Below are 18,662 nucleotides of genomic sequence, written 5' to 3' on the forward strand. Positions count from 1 at the left end.
TATATCAAGAAAAACAGTGGTCCTCGTACTGACCCCTGGAGAACATCATTCTATACCTTCCTCCAATCCGAAAAATAACCGTTCACCACTACTGATCCTGTTTCCTGTTTCTCAGCCAATTTCATATCCATGCTGCCATTGTACCATTTATTCTAGGGGCTTCAACTTTGCTGGCAAGCCTAATATGTGGCACTTTATCAAACGCCTTTTGGAAGTCCATATATACCATGTCAACCGCATTGCCCTCATCAACCCTCTGTTACCTCATCAAAAAACTCGATCAAATTAGTTAAACACGATTTACCTTTAACAAATCTGTGCTGGCTTTCCTTAATTAATCTACGCTTGTGACTGTTAACTTTGTCCCTGATTATGTTTCTAAAAACTTCCCCACTATTGAGGTTAAACTGTAGTTGCTGGATTTATCCTTGCACCCTTTTTTGAACAAGGGTGTAATATTTGCAATTCTACAGTCCTCTGGCACCAGCCCTGTATCTAAGGAGGATTGGAAGATTATGGCCAGTACCTCTGCAATTTTCTCCTTAATCTCCCTCAGCATCCGAGGATGCATCCCATCCGGTCCAGGTGACTTATCAACTTTATGTACAGACAACCTTTCTAGTACCTCCTCTTTATCAATTTTTATCTCATCTAGTATCTTCACATACCTCCTCTTTCACTCTGACTTTGGCAGCATCTTCTTCCTTGGTGAAGATGCAAAGTACTCATTTAGTACCTCAGCCATGCCCTCTGCCTCCATGCGAGGTCTTTTTGGTGCCTAATCGGCCCTACCCCTCCTCTTACTACCCATTTATTATTTATATGCCTATAGAACACTTTTGAATTCCCTTTTATGTTAGCTGCCAATCTATTCTCATACTCTACCTTTGCACCTATTATTTTCTTTTTCACTTCTCCTCTGAACTTTTTATATTCAGCCTGATTCTCACTTGTATTCTCAACCTGACTTCTGTCATATGCCAACTTTTCCTGCTTCATTTTACTCTCTATCTCTTTCATCATCCAAGGAGCTCTGGCTTTAGTTACCTTACCTTTCCCCCTCGTGGGAATGTACCTTGACTGTACCTGAGCCATCTCCTCTTTAAAGGCAGCCCATTGTTCCAGTACAGTTATGCCTGCCGATCTTTGGCCCCGATATTGGTGGCCTTACTGCCCATTGCTGCCTGCTGCCGCCGATTGCCGCCGAATATTGCTGCTGTTTTTCCCTCTCTCCCAGTTTCCACTTGGGCTGGAGCGGACAGGAGGGAAGCACCGCCAGGAACCGCCCGCTGATGTCCTCTGGCGGCCAAGTCGCGTAAGTGGCCTCCCGCCCGCCGAGATGCCAGATTGGTATGGGCGGGAGTCGGCGCCAGCAGGGGAAAAGATCGCTGCATGGAGGCTGTTTTTACCCCGATGGTAGGTATGAAGACATGAAAGAAAAGGTTAGTGAACATCTTTAAAAAACATTTATTACAGCGACTGATCTGGATGGGGTCCCCTGAAGGTGTTCTGGTGGGTTTTTTTCTAATGTTTTTTACTTTTCAATTTCCCCCTCCCTAGGCCCGACTCCATACTTGGCGGCACTTGGGCGGCAAGCTCATTTGCTTGAGAGCTTCTGCCCGCTGCCGCCTAGCTTGACGGCGTAAACCGTTATTTTGCCACCAGGCGGGACTGCCACCTCTTTTAGAGGAATCTTTCTGGCAAAGTGCCGCCCAGTCTCTCGGCAGCCATCGGTGGTCCTTTGGGTGGCCGCTCCTGAAAACCGGGGCCTTTGATTCCAATTTACCGAGGCCAGATCCATTCTCAACCCACTGAAATGTGCCTTCCTCCAATTAAGTATTTTTACTCTAGATTGCTCCCTGTCCTTTTCCATAGCTAATCTAAACCTTACTATACTGTGATCACTGTTCCCTAAATGTTCCCCTACTGACACTTGCTCTACTTGCCACACCTCATTCCCCAGAACCCGATCCAGCAATGCCTCCTGCCTCGTTGGGCCGGAAATGTACTGATCAAGAAAGTTCTCCTGAACACACTTCAGAAATTCTTCCCCTTCTCTGCCCTTTACACTATTACTAACAAAGTCTATATTAGGATAGTTGAAATCCCTCACTATTACTACTCTAGTTTTTTCACCTCACTGTAATTTCCCTGCAAATTTGCGCCACTTGCATTAGTTAAAGCTGCTGTTAATTCAGTGCAATCCCTGCACCCAAAAACAGGCCCGCAGATCGCGAGAAATTAGTTCTCAGCCTTATCTAAATAATCGTGGCAATCTGCTGGTGCCTGTCGCACCTCTGCAGGCAGATTGCCGGACTGAATAAGCAAATATTGGACTGCCAGCCTCGGCTAAGTCCCAGGAGGGAAGGACAGCAGAAAGGAAGGCTGACCACTGGAACACTGTGCAACCAGGAAGAGGGCTCCTACTCATCCTGGCTCTACATCAATGTTTTTCTAAATTAGATTTTTCACTGAGAGCTGCTGGCTAGACTGCATCCACATCTAGAAAAGCCAAGCAGAGCAGTCGCAATGCTTGCTCTGCTCAGGCCTACCTAATTTCCCTGAGGGGGTCATAAAATAGGCATTCAGCCCCTTTTTAATATTAGTAAAGAGCCTAACACTTGTTTTAGATGTCCACCTGACAAATGGCTAGATCCAATTTCAGGTCGGATGTTTTTCAGGCCTCCTTGGCATGCAGGACATTAGTTCCCGAAATTGGGCCTCAGTGCACCTATTATACATCTGTAAAACGGGCATAACAGAATCCAATTTCTAGCCCATGATGTTTCAGAATTGATTTAGTAGTTTCCTGCCTTATGTAACCAGCTGAGTTCATTCCAGAAGGCAAATGACACAACTCTGAGAAGCGTGTTAATAGCTCTGCTCAAAAAACATAAATAACAAGATCACAATATGTTGGCTTAGTTTCAGAATTTATATGAATGAATACATGCAATATGATTGTGTATATTCTAATTCCACTTTATAATGTTTAGTATTAAAATTGTACAGAAATTCCCTGCTTGATCTAAATGAAGGCATTGGTGGAACTCTGGCCTTTAATGTCCCCAGGCTAGGAAGGGGGAAAATATCAGGCAGTGTTCCTGCTCTTGATTGATATGCAGAGGCCTCGGATGTTATACAGAACAATCCTGTATATTTTGAAACCTAAAAGTGTCTTTCAGTGCTCAAGGGTTTAATACAGATTTTATTACTTCTAATTGGTTTCAAATTGCTTCCAAGTTAGCAATCAGCTGGGAGTTTAATCTTTTTAATCAATTGTCAAAGTGCCACTCTAACCAAATACCTGATGTTAAATCACTGAGGGGGGGGGGGGGGGTTAAAATCAAGAGGTAGCATAAATTCATCTTTACTAACTTTTAGCCAATTAAATAGCATCTTTTAAGTCAAAGTAAAAATCCTGTAAAACTTTTGTTTGTGGAATTCTAGAGGCTCACCCAACACACATATTTTTTCACATGCATTGATGAAAAACAGAATGATATGAATGTTGCATTATATAACTGGGAAAATGATAGTGGTTGATGAATGAAATCAGTCCAGAAGGTCAGTCAAACAACACAAATTACAACACTGAAAATACAATATTATGATATAATACACAGCATTCCAACACCAACTGAGGTGGAACCTTTACAAGAATCCCTGCTTCAGCTCTTCTTTGTCACGCAATGAAGATTCCTCCCATTGGTGGTATGTCCTAAAAAAGCAATATTTCAGCCAATAGTGTCAAAGTGCAGATAGTCATCTGAGGCCATTTCTCTTGAGATCACTGACAGCTTTATTTTGCATTAGAGTACGTCAGAAAAAAGCCAGTGATAAGTATGTCAAGCTGTCAGTGGAAATAATAGTGCAAAACAGTTCCATTAACACATAGAAAGAGCATATCAGTTACATGCAAGATAAGCACTGCAGTCACTTTTTTGTCAAGTGACCTTTAGTCTTTTTGAGAAGACGTCTCTCAGCTGCACAAAGGCTCATTTATTCTCCAGACAGCACAGATAATGCATTCATCAAACTAAATAGGGCTTTTCAAATACAATTCAGTGTGCCAATGAAGGCCACAGAAGATACTCATGTAATTGTGTATTTCATCACAATACAATCTTCGAGGTATCCTATATGCAGCTAATCCCAATGTGGTATATTATGATGTAAACATAATTGACTACGTACCCAAACCTTCAGACTCAAAAAGGCAAGTATCATCCACCCCCACTTCTCTGCACCAGGCTAGGAAGTTGGCAGTATTGTCACGGGCAAAGAAAGAACCCGAAGGGGCATTTGCTTTGCAAGGAATCTTCTTTAGAAGTAGACTCTGTGAATACAAAACATATTATGAACTTAGTAAATATCTTAGGCTGTTTACATTTCGGGCCAATTGTATATTTATCCATCTAAAATATATTAAATGTCTTACATCTGCATGCACTTCCTGTCTGCGCCACTTGATTTCTGTTGTCATATTCTTGTCACACTTTTTGTTTCAATTTCTTCCATCATAAATTCCAATGTCTGAATTTATTATGGGTTTTGTCTAAATAAACACATGACTCTGATTGCCTAATGGCTTGCCCTGGGTTCCCACATTCCTCACAAAATGTTTTGTGGAAAAAAAAAATCATTTACCATTTTATTCCATGTAAATCAAATTTATAATGTCCAAAATAAGGGTATAAACAAAATAAAAAAATAAAAATTACATATTTCACAATAACATGATTTAATGTATACCTTGAATTGTATTTTATGTAATTTAATCCCTTCATTAAAGCTTTCACTTGAAGGCCTCAGCCTCTCTGAAAAGCCTGGGCTTGAAGTTGATATTTTAGCTCACACCTGTGACTCTGTGAGGTGAATTCTGATTGTGCAAGCTGTTAGAAATGTTAACTTGTATTTACTCTGTACAGCCACCAGAGGGCTCATCCCCTGGCGTCCCAAGGGATCCCATAATTCCTTGGGAGCACAGGTATTTAAGGAGCCTTCACAGGTTGGAGAGGCACTCTGGAGACCTGCAATAAAAGACTAAGGTCACACTTTACTTTGAGCTCACAGTGTTCAGTCTGTGGGGCAATCGAGTAGTGGTCCCCAAGAAGGGCAGAGACACCTTCATCAATGACCTCCACAGTACCCATCCAGGCATCGTAATGATGAAAGCGATAGCCAGATCCCACGTGTGGTAGCCCAGTAGCGATGTGGACTTAGAGTCCTGCATTCACAGATGTAATACATGCTCGCAATGTACCCAGGGAGGTGCCGCTAAGTTTATGGTCTTGGCCTTCCAAACCGTGGTCTAGGGTACACGTCGACTATGCAGGCCCGTTCTTGGGTAAAATTTTCCTTGTGGTTGTAGACGCGTACTCCAAGTGGATTGAATGTGAGATAATGTCGGCTAGCACGTCCGCTGCCACTACTGAAAGCCTGCGGGCCATGTTTGCCACACACGGCCTACCCGATGTCCTGGTGAGCGACAACGGGCCATGTTTTACCAGTGCTGAGTTCAAAGCATTCATGACCCATAACGGGATCAAACATGTCACATCTGCCCCGTTTAAACCAGTGTCCAATGGTCAGGCAGAGAGAGCAGTGCAAATCATCAAGCAAGGCTTGAAGAGGGTAACTGAAGACTCACTGCAGACTCGCCTATCCCGAGTCCTGCTTAGCTACCGCCCAAAACCCCGCTCACTCACAGGGATCCCACCTGCTGAACTGCTCATGAAAAGAGCACTTAAGACAAGGCTCTCGTTAGTTCATCCTGATCTACATGAACAGGTAGAGAGCAGGCGGCTTCAACAAAGTGCATACCATGATAGTGCAAATGTGTCACGCGAGATTGAAATCAATGATCCTGCATTTGTATTACATTATGGACAAGGTCCCAAGTGGCTTTCCGGCACTGTCGTGGCCAAAGAGGCGGGCAGGGCGTTTCGGGTCAAACTTTCAAATGGACTCATTCACCGGAATCACTTGACCAAATCAAACTCAGATTCACGGACTATCCTGAGCAACCCACCTTGGCCCCTACTTTTTTTGATCCCCCAATATACACACCAATGGCAACTGGCACCACGGTTGACCACAAAGCCGAATCCATCATCCACAGCTGCCCAGCATGGCCTAACACACCAGACAGCCCACCAAGGCCAGCTGCACAGCAGCCCAGTGTGGGACCAACAAATGATTCAACAACACCAGCTTTCACACCGAGACGATCAACCAGGGCAAGAATGGTCCCAGATCGACTCACATTGTAAATAGTTACACTATTGACTTTGCAGGGGTGGGGGGGAGTGTTGTTTTATATGTAAACTTGTATTTAATCTGTACAGCCACCAGAGGGCTCATCCCCTGGAGTCCCAAAGGATCCCATAATCCCTTGGGAGCACAGGTATTAAAGGAGACTTCACAGGTTGGAGAGGCACTCTGGAGACCTGCAATAAAGACTACGGTCACACTTTACTTTGAGCTCACAGTGTTCAGTCTGACTCTTTCTGCATACACTACACAAGCTACCTAATTTTCCAGGATGCATCAGTACCATTCAGTCAGCTGTACTCAAGCAATAATGTTTCTTCTGTGTCTTCAATTTAGTGCTCAGTATTTTGTCTTCAGAACAGATGTTAATAGTTTTTTGAGGTAAAATTTATACTGAGTGTTTTTAGAGGCTGTGCTTGCTGAGGAAGTGAGAAAAATTACAGCATACGCATTACATATCTGTTGTCGTTTTTTTGTGTAGTATGAAGTTCAAAAATGTATTAAGATAGAGAGAGAAAAATTGGCGTGAAGAAAAAAGAGTGGGGAGAGAGAGACAGACATGAAAAGACCAGCTGATTCATCAAGCTTATCCCAAGCGGTAATGAAGCAACTAAGCATCATGACTTCAGTGTACCCTCCCACTTATAGACATATAAACACCTGGAAGAGATTAAAAAGATACACCAGATTAAAAAAACCTTAGGCCAATTCAAGGAAAAAACCCTGAAGGCAATTGAAATGAGCTCTAGGAGATTGTGACCATGAGGTATTTAACAAACATCCCACCAACTTTATTAGTCACAGCAAGGTACCTGCCCAGCTCCTTTTTGAACTGTTGCAGTAAATCCACACTCACCACAGGAGGTGGTAACTTGTTCCAATTGTCAACAACCCTCCACGTATAGAACAAACCTCCTGATCTTTAACCTAATCTAATGCTTGCATAGCTTATACACATGACCCTTTATTTTCCTCAACCTATCTAGTTCAAATAGTCTGTCCACAAGGACACAGTCTAGACCGTTCATCATTTTAAACACTTCCATGAAATCTCTCTGAAGCCTAAGCTTCAAATGAGGGTGAGGAAAAGAGGATCTTTATTCATGCTAATGTTCAATTTTCAAAAAAAGGCCCTTGAATTATGAAGCCAAGTGATTATCTCCACCTGCTTTTGTTGAACGGTAGACAATGTTAATGCTAATATTTCACATCTGTGAGTCAGTGATTCAAATTTTTGAACCTAAGAAATAGAGGAAGAGAGAGATGGAGAGTAAGACAAAAAGAAGTTAACATTTGAACAAAAAAGGCTTTTTGTGGAAGACAGATATGAGATAGGGATGGAGATGGGAGGAAGATATGTGGATGAGGAGGGAAAAAGTGATGGGGAGGGAAACCAGGAGGATTGAAAGAAAAGAGGGCAGTTCAGAGGGAGAAGTATGAGTTGGGAGAGAGACAAAGGGTTGAGAGACAGTGGGGAGGTGAGATACATTGAGAGGTTAGTGATAGCTAGAGGGATTGAGAGTGAGTAATTAAGAGGGAGTGTTGAAGAAGGTTTGAGACAGAAGGGGGTGAGAGAAGGGTGGTGAGTTCAATGAGACAGAATGGGTGAGAGAGACAGAGGGAAAAGGGGGGGGGGTTGTTACCACAACATAGGCAATTTCTATTACAAATGTAGACAGAGGAATTTATAATAGGAATATTTTTAAACATCTAAATTTATGGCTTTAAAATAGGGATTAAATTATCTCCAAGTACCCTAGTCCAATTATCACCGGCCTGCAACCCCACTTTACCTGAAGAGTACATTTGGTCTTGACTCTCCTTTTGCACACAAGAGATTGATTGTAGTATGGTAAAAATCTTACAGCTGTGTGCATTACCTGTTAACTTTTTTCATTATACATTGCTTTGTTCACATTTATAATGGGAACTTGTCACACTGTAATTACATTCTCCCTCCAGCAAAGATGTAGTAGCTCCACTGGGAGGAGAGTGTAATTACAGCATGATAAGTTTCCATAAGCAGTTTCTATGATAAATGGGGAAAAAGAAATATATAATGTAAATATAAAAATAAGAATGCATGACCTTAAAATTGAGATGTCTGTCCAATTATCCCCTACTTCTAACCTGCTTTGTCTGAAGATTGCATTGGATTGTGACTCCCATATGCTTCCGTGGACATACAAGTAAATCATTTGCTACCAGGTTATGACTGAATAAATCCTTAAATAAGTTGTATAACAATAATGATACTTCAAAATCGCTCTCTTAATATCTTGTAAAGTACACAAATGTTACAAATCTGCCTATAATGGAGGACATTGACAGTAGTCTCATGGTGTGTGTCAAAGGTCGTGATGATAATTTAATATTGCTGACATTAGTCAATGTTTTTTTCAAGAAATTATGACATTTTGCGCTATATATAAGGTCATATATAGTGCAGAATGTGGACAAGTTTGTTTCACATAAAGAATCCTGCTGAGAAAAATATATTAACCAAAATAAACACCACACCATGTTATCAAATTTGGAGGACTGTAAATTAAGAAATTGTCTACAATTTAGTAACTTCTATTAGAATATACTAAAACCAAACTAAGAACTTTCTCCTGTAATCTAGAGGCTTTTGAAAATGTAAGCATTGTTTCACCTAACCACTTCTTGCCTTGTCTTCTCTGCTGCTCTTTCTGACCTTGGTTCTCTCTATTGATCATGAAAGTTACAGCAGCTAATCAGTACATCAAATGGCAGGTGCATGGTTTAAAATATTAATATTGTACATTACTAATTAAAAACTATAGAACAGAGCCATAATTTTGTTCAGAATAGTCAATCAATATAGGTAGGGGGAGAAGATGTATACAAGTTTGTTTTAACCGAATTATTTTAACAACAGTGCTACATAATGCAGGATAATAAAAGAGCTACATTAATCCAGGTCAGAGCTTGTAAGTCTAAAATTGTTTATTTGACAACCTTTGAGATATTAGGATATTTATACACCAAATATCACTGGAACTGAGATGGAGTAGAAAATTCCTTTGATTTTCCATTAGAACTGTGGAATCAGAAAAAGCCAAAAGAATGATCAAATTAAGTTCTGTAGCCATGGCATCTTTGTAGGCGTGTTATTTTCAAATATAATCTCTGATCTTTATTAGCACTAAACAGATTCTATTGCTTTGGTAACATCTTGGTTTACTGACAAATTCATGCTGTTGTTATTTTATGATTTTTGTATTGAATTTATGTGCTATTTGTGGCAAAATTCCTGGTAGAGAGTGGCTGAATCACATTCCAACTCAACTAGGTAGACGGTCACTGGAGTAAACCGTGCTGGCTCCAGATTAGCAACTGGAACCGGCACAGCATATGAAACTGCTGTATCTACCAACATTGTAAAATGATGTGGCTCAATCACAGTCAGTGGATTATACATGTAAGTGAATTAAATATGTGGTTGGGTGACATGGAGCCACATACACTGGCACTCTGGATGTCTGTGAAATTTTAAGCATCACAATGGGGGTGAAGTACTGCGGGGTTTAAGCCACCTTTTCGGATTTTGATGGGTCTTCAGAGGTTATGGTGGACGTGTGGGAGAACCTCTGCTGAAATTTACCTCCCACATGTCTAGATAACTGTTGATTATTGTGAATCTGACTGATAGCATTATTTAATATAACAAGTATACAATGTTAACTATACACACATACACAGCAAGATGATCAAATCCCTTTAAAAACACACATATGCTGAAAGAAGATGTAATCTTGTTGGAATGCAGTCCTGCAAGTTATATAACAGAATCTAAACCTAACACCCAGCATAATCTCACACAATTTCATTGTAAGTACTATTGTTGGTTTTTCAAAATATTTGGAACAAATGATCTCCTGTTTCCCATAACAACTAAAGGATTCTTGTGGTTAGTGGTGAGTTTACAAATGGATTCTAGCCTGCTCTGAATATCTAACTATAATACTGCCATGTTGGTGTCCAGTATTAACAGTCCAACCTTGACTAATGACAGATGGGAATGCTAAGCAATGAAGCACAATTTATTTCTGCGCCCATGTAACTGTAGCAAGTCCTCTCAGGTTAAATACAGCATGAAATTAGAGGCTAAGTTCAGTGTACCCAGTAGGGAAATCACACTCAAAAAGAGCATGAGTCAGAGATAAGACTACAATACTGAGCACTGGATTTATTGTTCTAATCAAGAAACAGTTAAATAAAGTATTGAGGTTCAATGTACATCCTAAATTATATCATGAAAAGATTATCTAAGGACTTAGATGATTTGTTAGCAAGGTGTGGTAATCTAATGTAAAAATAGTCAGAGGGCAGCCCTTTTCAAAGACATGCAAATGAAAAGAGATTGGTAGTTGTATAGTGTCTTAAAGGTTTGAAAGCAAAGGATTATACAATTACACTAATAGTGATGTAATAGTGACATCATCCTGTCATTAATCTCATTGAAGCATACCAAACTCTTACAGGGCTTGACAGGGTAGATGCAGGAAGGATGCTTCCCCTGGCTGGGGAGTCCAAAACCAGGGGTCGCAGTCTCAGAATAAGAGGTCGCCCATTTAGAACTGAGATGAGAAGAAATTTCTTCATACAGAGGATGGTGAATCTTTGGAATTCTCTAACCCAGAGGGCTGTGGAGGCTCAGTTGTTGAGTATATTCAAGACAGAAATCAATAGATTTTTGAATATTAAGGGAATCAAGGGATATGGGGATAGTGCAGGAAAGTGGAGTTGAGGTAGAAGATCAGCCATGATCTTATTGAATGATGGAGCAGGCTCGAGGGATTGAATGGCCTACTCCTGTTCCTATTTCTTATGTTTTAATTAAGTCTACCACACCCAATAACAATCAATACCAATATGAAAACAAACAGTTTGCAAAAGTTTATGCTATAAAGTTTGTTGTACTACATCTTTGCAACAGCAATGAACATTACAGTTGGATTTTTAGGGAATCTAGTTGTACCAAACCTCCCCAGTACAATGACAATACACACACAGTAAAGAATCAATGAACGAATGGATGAATGGAGGGTTATCAGAGTCTGGTTTCTGTTTTTATTTACATAATAATGAGTATGGTCAGTGACATAAGAACAGAAGTGTTATACATACAGACTATAGATATACTCTCTGTGTAGTCACTGTATAGTTGCATAAGATGGAGACTTGTTACCTGATGTACTGTCAATAAGGTTTACACTGTGTATATACTATGCTGGCACCACTAGAGACTGGTGCAACTGGTGGAGACCTCACTCTGGAGTTACGAATAAAGGACCAAGGTCACTACAGTTTGAGTACAACACATTGCCTCATGGAGTCATTCAAAAGTGCATTACAGACATAACAACTGGTGACGAGAATACGGATTACACGCAATTATGGTTACCTTTGGCACACTAAAAGACTTTGCAAAGGGTGATGATTGGGATGCCTTCACAGAAAGGCTCGAGCAATATTTCGTGGCAAACGACCTGGCAGGGGAGACGGACATTGGCGGAGAAGCGCAAGGCTATACTGCTGACCAGTTGTGGGCCCGAGGTCTACCGCCTCATCAGGGACTTGCTGGCATCCACGAAGGCCAAGGATAAGATATACGATGAGCTGACTGAACTCATTCACGACCAACTGAAACCAGAACAGAACACCCTCATGGCGAGGCACAGATTCTACACTCACTGCAGACCTGAGGGCCAGGAGATTGCAAAATATGCTGCCGACCTCAGGAGACTTGCGGCACCGTGTGATTTCGGCACGCAGCTCAATGAAGCATTGTGAGACATCTTCATTATGGGAATTGGCCTCCTTCACAAGTATTATCTGCTGACACCACAGTCAACCTAGAAGGCTATCAGCATCAGTCAGGCACCAAGCAAATTATTCATCCTGTGGACTCAAACCCGGCAAGTACTGTACACAGAATGGTGCCTTTCACAGGCAAGACTGTAGAACTCAAAGTCTGCCAAGGAGTGCTAATCGAGTAGCACCATGCTGGCGTTGCGGAGGAAACTATAGGGCTCACCAGTGTTGGTTTGCTGAGTACGTATGCAAAGCCTGTAACATGAAGGGTCACCTCCAGCGTATGTGTAAAAGAAATACGACTCACCGTCTAGCAGAGGAGTCGGTAGATGACTTTGAATCCAGCGGGGAGTATAATGATTTGGCCAGAGAGGCAGCTCAGCCCCAAGAAGAAGTGTATGGAGTGTATACCTGCACCACCGATTGTCCTCCAGTGCAGATGGAAGTCGAGATAAATGGCGTTCCAGTCTTCATCGAAGTGGACACGGGAGCGAGCCAGTCAGTGATGAGCCAGGATGCCTTTGAGAAGCTATGGAATGAAAAATGACCCGAGCTGGTTCCAGTACAGGAAAAGTTGCGCATTTACACCAAGGAGCCGATCCCAGTCCTTGGTAGTGGGGATGTAAGTGTAATCCATAATGGCGTGGTGCACAAGTTACCTCTGTGGATTGTTGCAGGTGATGGTCCAATGCTACTCGGAAGAAGGTGGATGGGGAAGATCTAGTGGAAATGGGAAGACCTCTTCACTCCAGCAATCAATGTCCCCCATGCTCAGAGGCAGAGCAAAACCTCACCTTCGCTTGGGCCAGGTACCAGAGGAAAGACCAGCACAGCACCTGAGGCACAGACCGGAACGACTTAAAAGTACCTTCCAAGCTCCAATGGCAGGACTCCTAGGGAGGAAGATCGAATTCACAGGCACTCTTCCAGCTTTTGTGGCAGAATCGCGGGAGAGACGGATCAAGGCAGTCGACCTCGAGGACAGAGGCAAAATGGCATCCCTGCTGCAACGAGGTGCAGCATGGCTGAAAAGAAAGATGGCCGCAGCCATATCACAAGGTGCAACGCTGAGGGACCAACGCGTGGTGTCTAACAAAGGATTTGATTGGGGTAAAGCCAACAGGGTTCTCTTAAAGGAGACCTGCAACCAACTGAACTTAAAGAGACATTGTATGGATGGCAATCAATGTAACGAACAGATTAAGATTGTGAACAAAATGTTGTTGCAAGATGTCGATACCATTCCTATTGTAAAGAACAAAATGTTGTTGCGAGATGTCGGGAATAGAGTGTCCCCAAAAGTAGCAAGCGAGCGAATTCGGGAGGGTAAGGGCGCTGATCCTGATGCCCTGCCCCAGGTGTCCCCACAGGTTATAGGCCAGCGACCTCAGGAGGGTGAAGGCACTGATCCTGATCCCCTGCCCTAGGTCTATCCCCGATGGCACTATTCACCACGGACCTGGAAATGAAAACGGCGCCAATACGCGCAGTCGGCCACTGTTGCTCACTACCCGAGTGGAGACAGCACAGCCCCCAGACCCAGTTGCTACCTTGGCCAACACCCTGGAGCAAAAGGTCAGAACCAACGAGTTCCCCAAATGGGACCTGGAACAGCCAGGTTCCCAGCATTGTTAGAGAGCAGGCAGAAGATTCTGCAGCCCTCAAAGGAGGACAGGGAGGCCACACATATCCCTGAGTCCTGGCTAGGTGAGCGAACCAAGCCCACCCCGCTAGCAGGGGGTGCAGCGCCGCTATCAGATGACTAGGACCCTGTCCAGTTGCTCTGGAACCTGCGTCCTCACATACCTGTACTGCTACCTCAGTACTTACCATGACTGAACCATGAATGCAATCTACTCAATCCTGGCACACGACCGCAAAACGTAACGAATGTAAATCACTGAACCAAGGTATCATGATACAAACTGTAACTTCCTTTCTTTGTAATTGCACTGTGTCTGATCCTATATGTTAATGTAACGGGCCTGCTGCATGATCTTGCTGGGGGGGGAAATGGATGTATGTAGCCATGGACACACACATGGATCACACACAGAACCCACTGGAACCTCCACTGCATCATCGAATCATCCAAACTGGTAACCACTATCCAACGTTGTGGCAAAAGGACTTCGGGGTTAACAGGGAACGAGCCAAGCCAAAGCACAGTCAAGATGCAAGGGCTATTGGCAGTTAAGTCTGGGGAGAATTAAGCCAGAGCACATAGTGCAAAGGTAATCAGCACAAAGGACTTGGGGGAGAGTGATGTTATATATGCAGACTATAGATATACTCTCTATGTAGTCACTGTATAGTTGCATAAGATGAAGACTTGTTACCTGATGTACTGTCAATAAGGTTTACACTGTGTATATACTATGTTGGCACCATTAAAGATTGGTGCAACTGGTGGAGACCGGGGTTTCCTGCCCCTGTGGCAGAGGCTGTCCACCAGAGGGAACTGCGGTGGGAGACCTGAGGGTCACCTGCATAGGTGTGCAGGGCCCAGTATAAAAGGGTGCCCACCATGCTTGTGCCTCACTCTGGAGTTACGAATAAAGGTCCAAGGTCACTAGAGTTTGAATACAATACATTGCCTCGTGAAGTCATTCATAAGTGCATTACAGACATAACAATAAGAATTAGGAGCAGGAGTAGGCCATTCGATCCCTCGAGCCTACCCCGCCATTCAATGAGATCATGGCTCATCTTCTACCTCAACTCCACTTTCCTGCACTATCCCCATATCCCTTGATTCCCTTAATATCCAAAAATCTATCAATCTCTGTCTTTAATATACTCAAGGACTGAGCCTCCACAGCCCTCTCGAGTAGAAAATTCTAAAGATTCACCACCCTCTGAGTGGAGAAGTTTCTCCTCATCTCAGTCCTAAATGGCCAACTCCTTATTCTGAGCCTGTGACCCCTGGTTCTAGACACCTCAACCAAAGGAAACATCCTCCCTGCATCCGTCCTGTCAAGACATATGGGGATATGGGGTCAATATTAACCCCCGCCACAACCTCCCCCCCGCCCCACCTCCCCCCCTCCCCACATCAACGACGAGCGGGAGAGGTATGAGAAGGGGGTTAAAATCGTGAAAGGCAAAACCAATATGCTGCATACGCGCCTGTCGCCATTTTTATGGCGGCGAGTTGCGTGCAGTGTTTGTATCCCACACTTGAAGGGCGAGACAATCATAATATTTCAATCAGGTTCCCACAGTGCAAATAGGCTCCTCAAGCAAATCTTCTGCCAATCACGGCCTCTTTTCGCTACCCGTTCTCTCAGGTTTCCCAACTGCTTTCCAACCTCCTTGCTCCCTACCCGCCTCCAAATAAAAATCCCAGCTTATGATTCTGTACACAGTTGCTTGTCCTGTTCACTCAAGTCCCAGATGCCCTGTAGAGGGCACCACACTGATTCCATCTGACTTCCAGAAACTTGCAGGAAAAATATTGTGCCTGAACTTGCATCGGAGGCTTCTCGCGGGCGGATGACTCCGAACGGCAAAACGTCTATGCACCTACCTGATCATCCTGCATCCACGGAGACCCATGCTCCTGGGCCTCTCCGCATAGGCCTGCGTAGAGGCCCACGTACCCCCAGGGGCACAGGCGATTCGAAAGTACCCCTGGGATCACGTGGGCCGGCCCAACCAATCAAAATGGGGATTCCCATTCTGCTTATGAGGATACCATTTGGTATGGAATTCCCATAAGCTTAATAGGAATCACCCAAAAAACACATTACACAACCTTGAAATTAAAAAAAATTAAATGTTTAAAATTAATTACAATACAATTTATTCAAAATTTAAAACAAAAATGTAACTTTTTGAAAAATAATTTGAACAATTTTTCAGGTCCAAAAGTAACAAACTTATTTTTCAAGTTTTTGAATGCTAAAATTATTTTTAAAATTTTATTTTAATATCTATTTTCACCCATACGCTGGTAAAAGAAAGCCTTATGCCTGTTTTTACCAGCATAAAAGTTCCATGGACACTCGCTGGGCAAGAGTTGGGCAAATAGCCCATATCTCTGCCGTCAGATGTCCATTTCCCGGGATGTGGAGGATCTGTCAAGTTTCGGATTTTTGTCCATGCGTAAACTCGGAACTTGCGAGGCATTTAGGGCCGCGTACGCAATCATAGGCCACGAAAAATCCAGGCCATTGTCGATATTAAATGGGTAAGGGCAAGTCTAACTAACAGCGGATGCTGCCTGTTGGCCTGCACAGCAATTTTTGTGCCTATAATGAAAACATTCCATTGCTACTGACATATTGAAGAGGCTGATTGGTTCTGAGTTACAGATTGCGACTTATTTAAGTATCCTCTACTGAATTTGAATCACCAACCAATACGCTGTATTTTCAAACCCTGACTGAACTAATCTTACCATACTGCATATTTTAACTTTTATTCTTCTTGTACAGGACTTAATAAGATTCTGTTGAAATTTTTATACTAGAGTTATTGAAAGATTTTGCAACATTTCCAAAAATAATAAAATATGAGAACTTTTACTGTTCTACAGAGTGTACTATAAGCACAGATGTGTGGACATTGTCTACTTTGTTCTCACTGTGTGTATTGGTTACCATTTTGTCAGGTACATTTTTAAAAATAAATATTTTCAGCCCTATACGTTGTTGTGCTGGATGGTGTGCTGTGACTTGTTAATAGATAAGTAATTTTCGGTTGCCATCCCTGTGTTGTAGCAAATAAGATTTTGATAATAGATCATACTTGGAATCAATGGAATGAAATGGGACAGGTCCTGCAGATTAGCATCCAGACATTGAAGTTGAATATTACTTTCTTTGATTCTATTATTCTTGCCTTACCAAAATATCAGGAAGGCTATGAGTTAAGAACGAGATTAATGTTTTTTTTTCACCAGGAAAACCCCACTGATAGGGGAAATTATTGTCTGCTCCAACCTTATTGCTCCATATGAGCTGAAATATGAACAGCCTCGTTTTCCCCTGTGTGCCAATCTAGCTTGCTCCTAGCTTAATGACAGCATTCATATCCACTCTCACCAATGTCACGTGTGGGAAGCAAATGCCACAACACAGGAGGATGAGCAGGTCAGTCAAAAATCGGCTGGGCCAGTGGTATAATTGCATCAAATTATTTTTTCCTTTAGTTTAAGTTTTAACAAATGAAACTCTATTTGCGATTTCAAAATTCCCATCCTTATTTTCAAATCCCTCCATTGCCTCACCCCTCCCTATCTCTGTAATCTCCTCCAGCCCCAGAACCCCCCGAGATGTTTGCGTTCCTCTAATTCTGCCCTCTTGACATCCCTGATTATAATCTCTGAACCATTGGAGGCCGTGCCTTTTGTTGCCTAGGCCCCAAGCTCTGGAATTCCCTGCCTACTCCTCTCCGCCTCTCTACCCCTCTTTCCTCCTTCAAGACGCTCCTTAAAACGTACATCTTTGACCAAGCTTTTGGTCACCTGTGCTAATTTCTACTTATGCGGCTTGGTGTCATAATTTTTTATCTCATAATACTCCTGTGAAGTGCCTTGGGATGTTTCACTACGGTAAAGGCACTATATAAATACAAGTTGTTGTAAATATATATATTTGTTTTGAATGATTATTAAAACGAGTTGTGAGTGCGCTAGCAGACTTAGCCTGTTTATTTATATGTAAATTTAAGTTTGTTTTTAAGCCTCAACAAAAATGTGGAGGCGTTGATACTAACCATTGTGGTGTCCGAGCAGCAATTCCTCCCAGTGGCAAACATGAATGGGCAAACTGATCTGTCCAATTATTTTCACTACTAGGTATTACCCTTCCAATGTGCAGTAATCATCACGCCAGGAAAACTGACATACAAATTACATTAGTATCCAACTTTGTACAAATATGTACCTCTGTTGGGAAAAAGCAAATTGACATGATTATGTTTTCAATTGTCTAGAGATCAGAGTTGAATTTCACTACCCCAGTTAAGAAAATGACATCTCCAGATGGTAAATGCAAACTGAGAAAGTAATGTCTTCAGCACATGGAGGCTGTTGCCTGCCTTAGAAGAGTAGAGTTAAAAGCAAGGTGAATGGGCTGGCTAAACTCTGGCTGCAAAGATTGTTGATGGATTATCAACACATATAACAATAAAGTAGCATTGAGGTGTCATCTGTCAATCCTTTAACACTGCCACAGAGTGCCAGAGCATAGATTTAAATGTGCCATTCCTCACGCAGCAGATTTCCAATAGCTGCCATGTCGCTGGAGAGAGACACAAAGCAGAGACAGGAGTTTCTCAAAAGGGAGAAAGGAAAGTCAGAGGAAGAGTCAACTGCTCTAGCACATTTTGCAGGAGCCAACTCAAGTGACTTATTTGCTGAGGTCTTTAAACAGATCATCTACCTGCCTCTGTTTAAAGTGGTGTATATTATAGAAAAACCAAAAGAGGGAAAATAAATCAAATATATTTAAAAAGTGAGGGGAAGAGAAAATTAATTCATATCTGTTGTTATTGAAAAAAAATTAACAATTTTTCATAGCATTTTCTTTCTTAATACT

General features: G+C 42.4%; 1 protein-coding gene across 8 annotated transcripts in view; it reads right to left on the minus strand.

Moving 5' to 3' along the window:
* The window catches only part of LOC139280158 (growth arrest-specific protein 2-like), a 289,936-nt gene that overhangs the window by 156,485 nt on the left and 114,789 nt on the right, over positions 1-18,662 (minus strand). For all 8 annotated transcript variants that reach the window (XM_070899704.1, XM_070899702.1, XM_070899703.1 and 5 more), the window contains one exon: positions 4,198-4,339. In XM_070899704.1, the coding sequence (XP_070755805.1) occupies positions 4,198-4,339 (142 nt within the window). The remainder of the gene's footprint in view (positions 1-4,197; positions 4,340-18,662) is intronic.

Source organism: Pristiophorus japonicus, chromosome 14 (assembly GCF_044704955.1).
Source record: "Pristiophorus japonicus isolate sPriJap1 chromosome 14, sPriJap1.hap1, whole genome shotgun sequence".
NCBI lineage: Eukaryota > Metazoa > Chordata > Chondrichthyes > Pristiophoridae > Pristiophorus > Pristiophorus japonicus.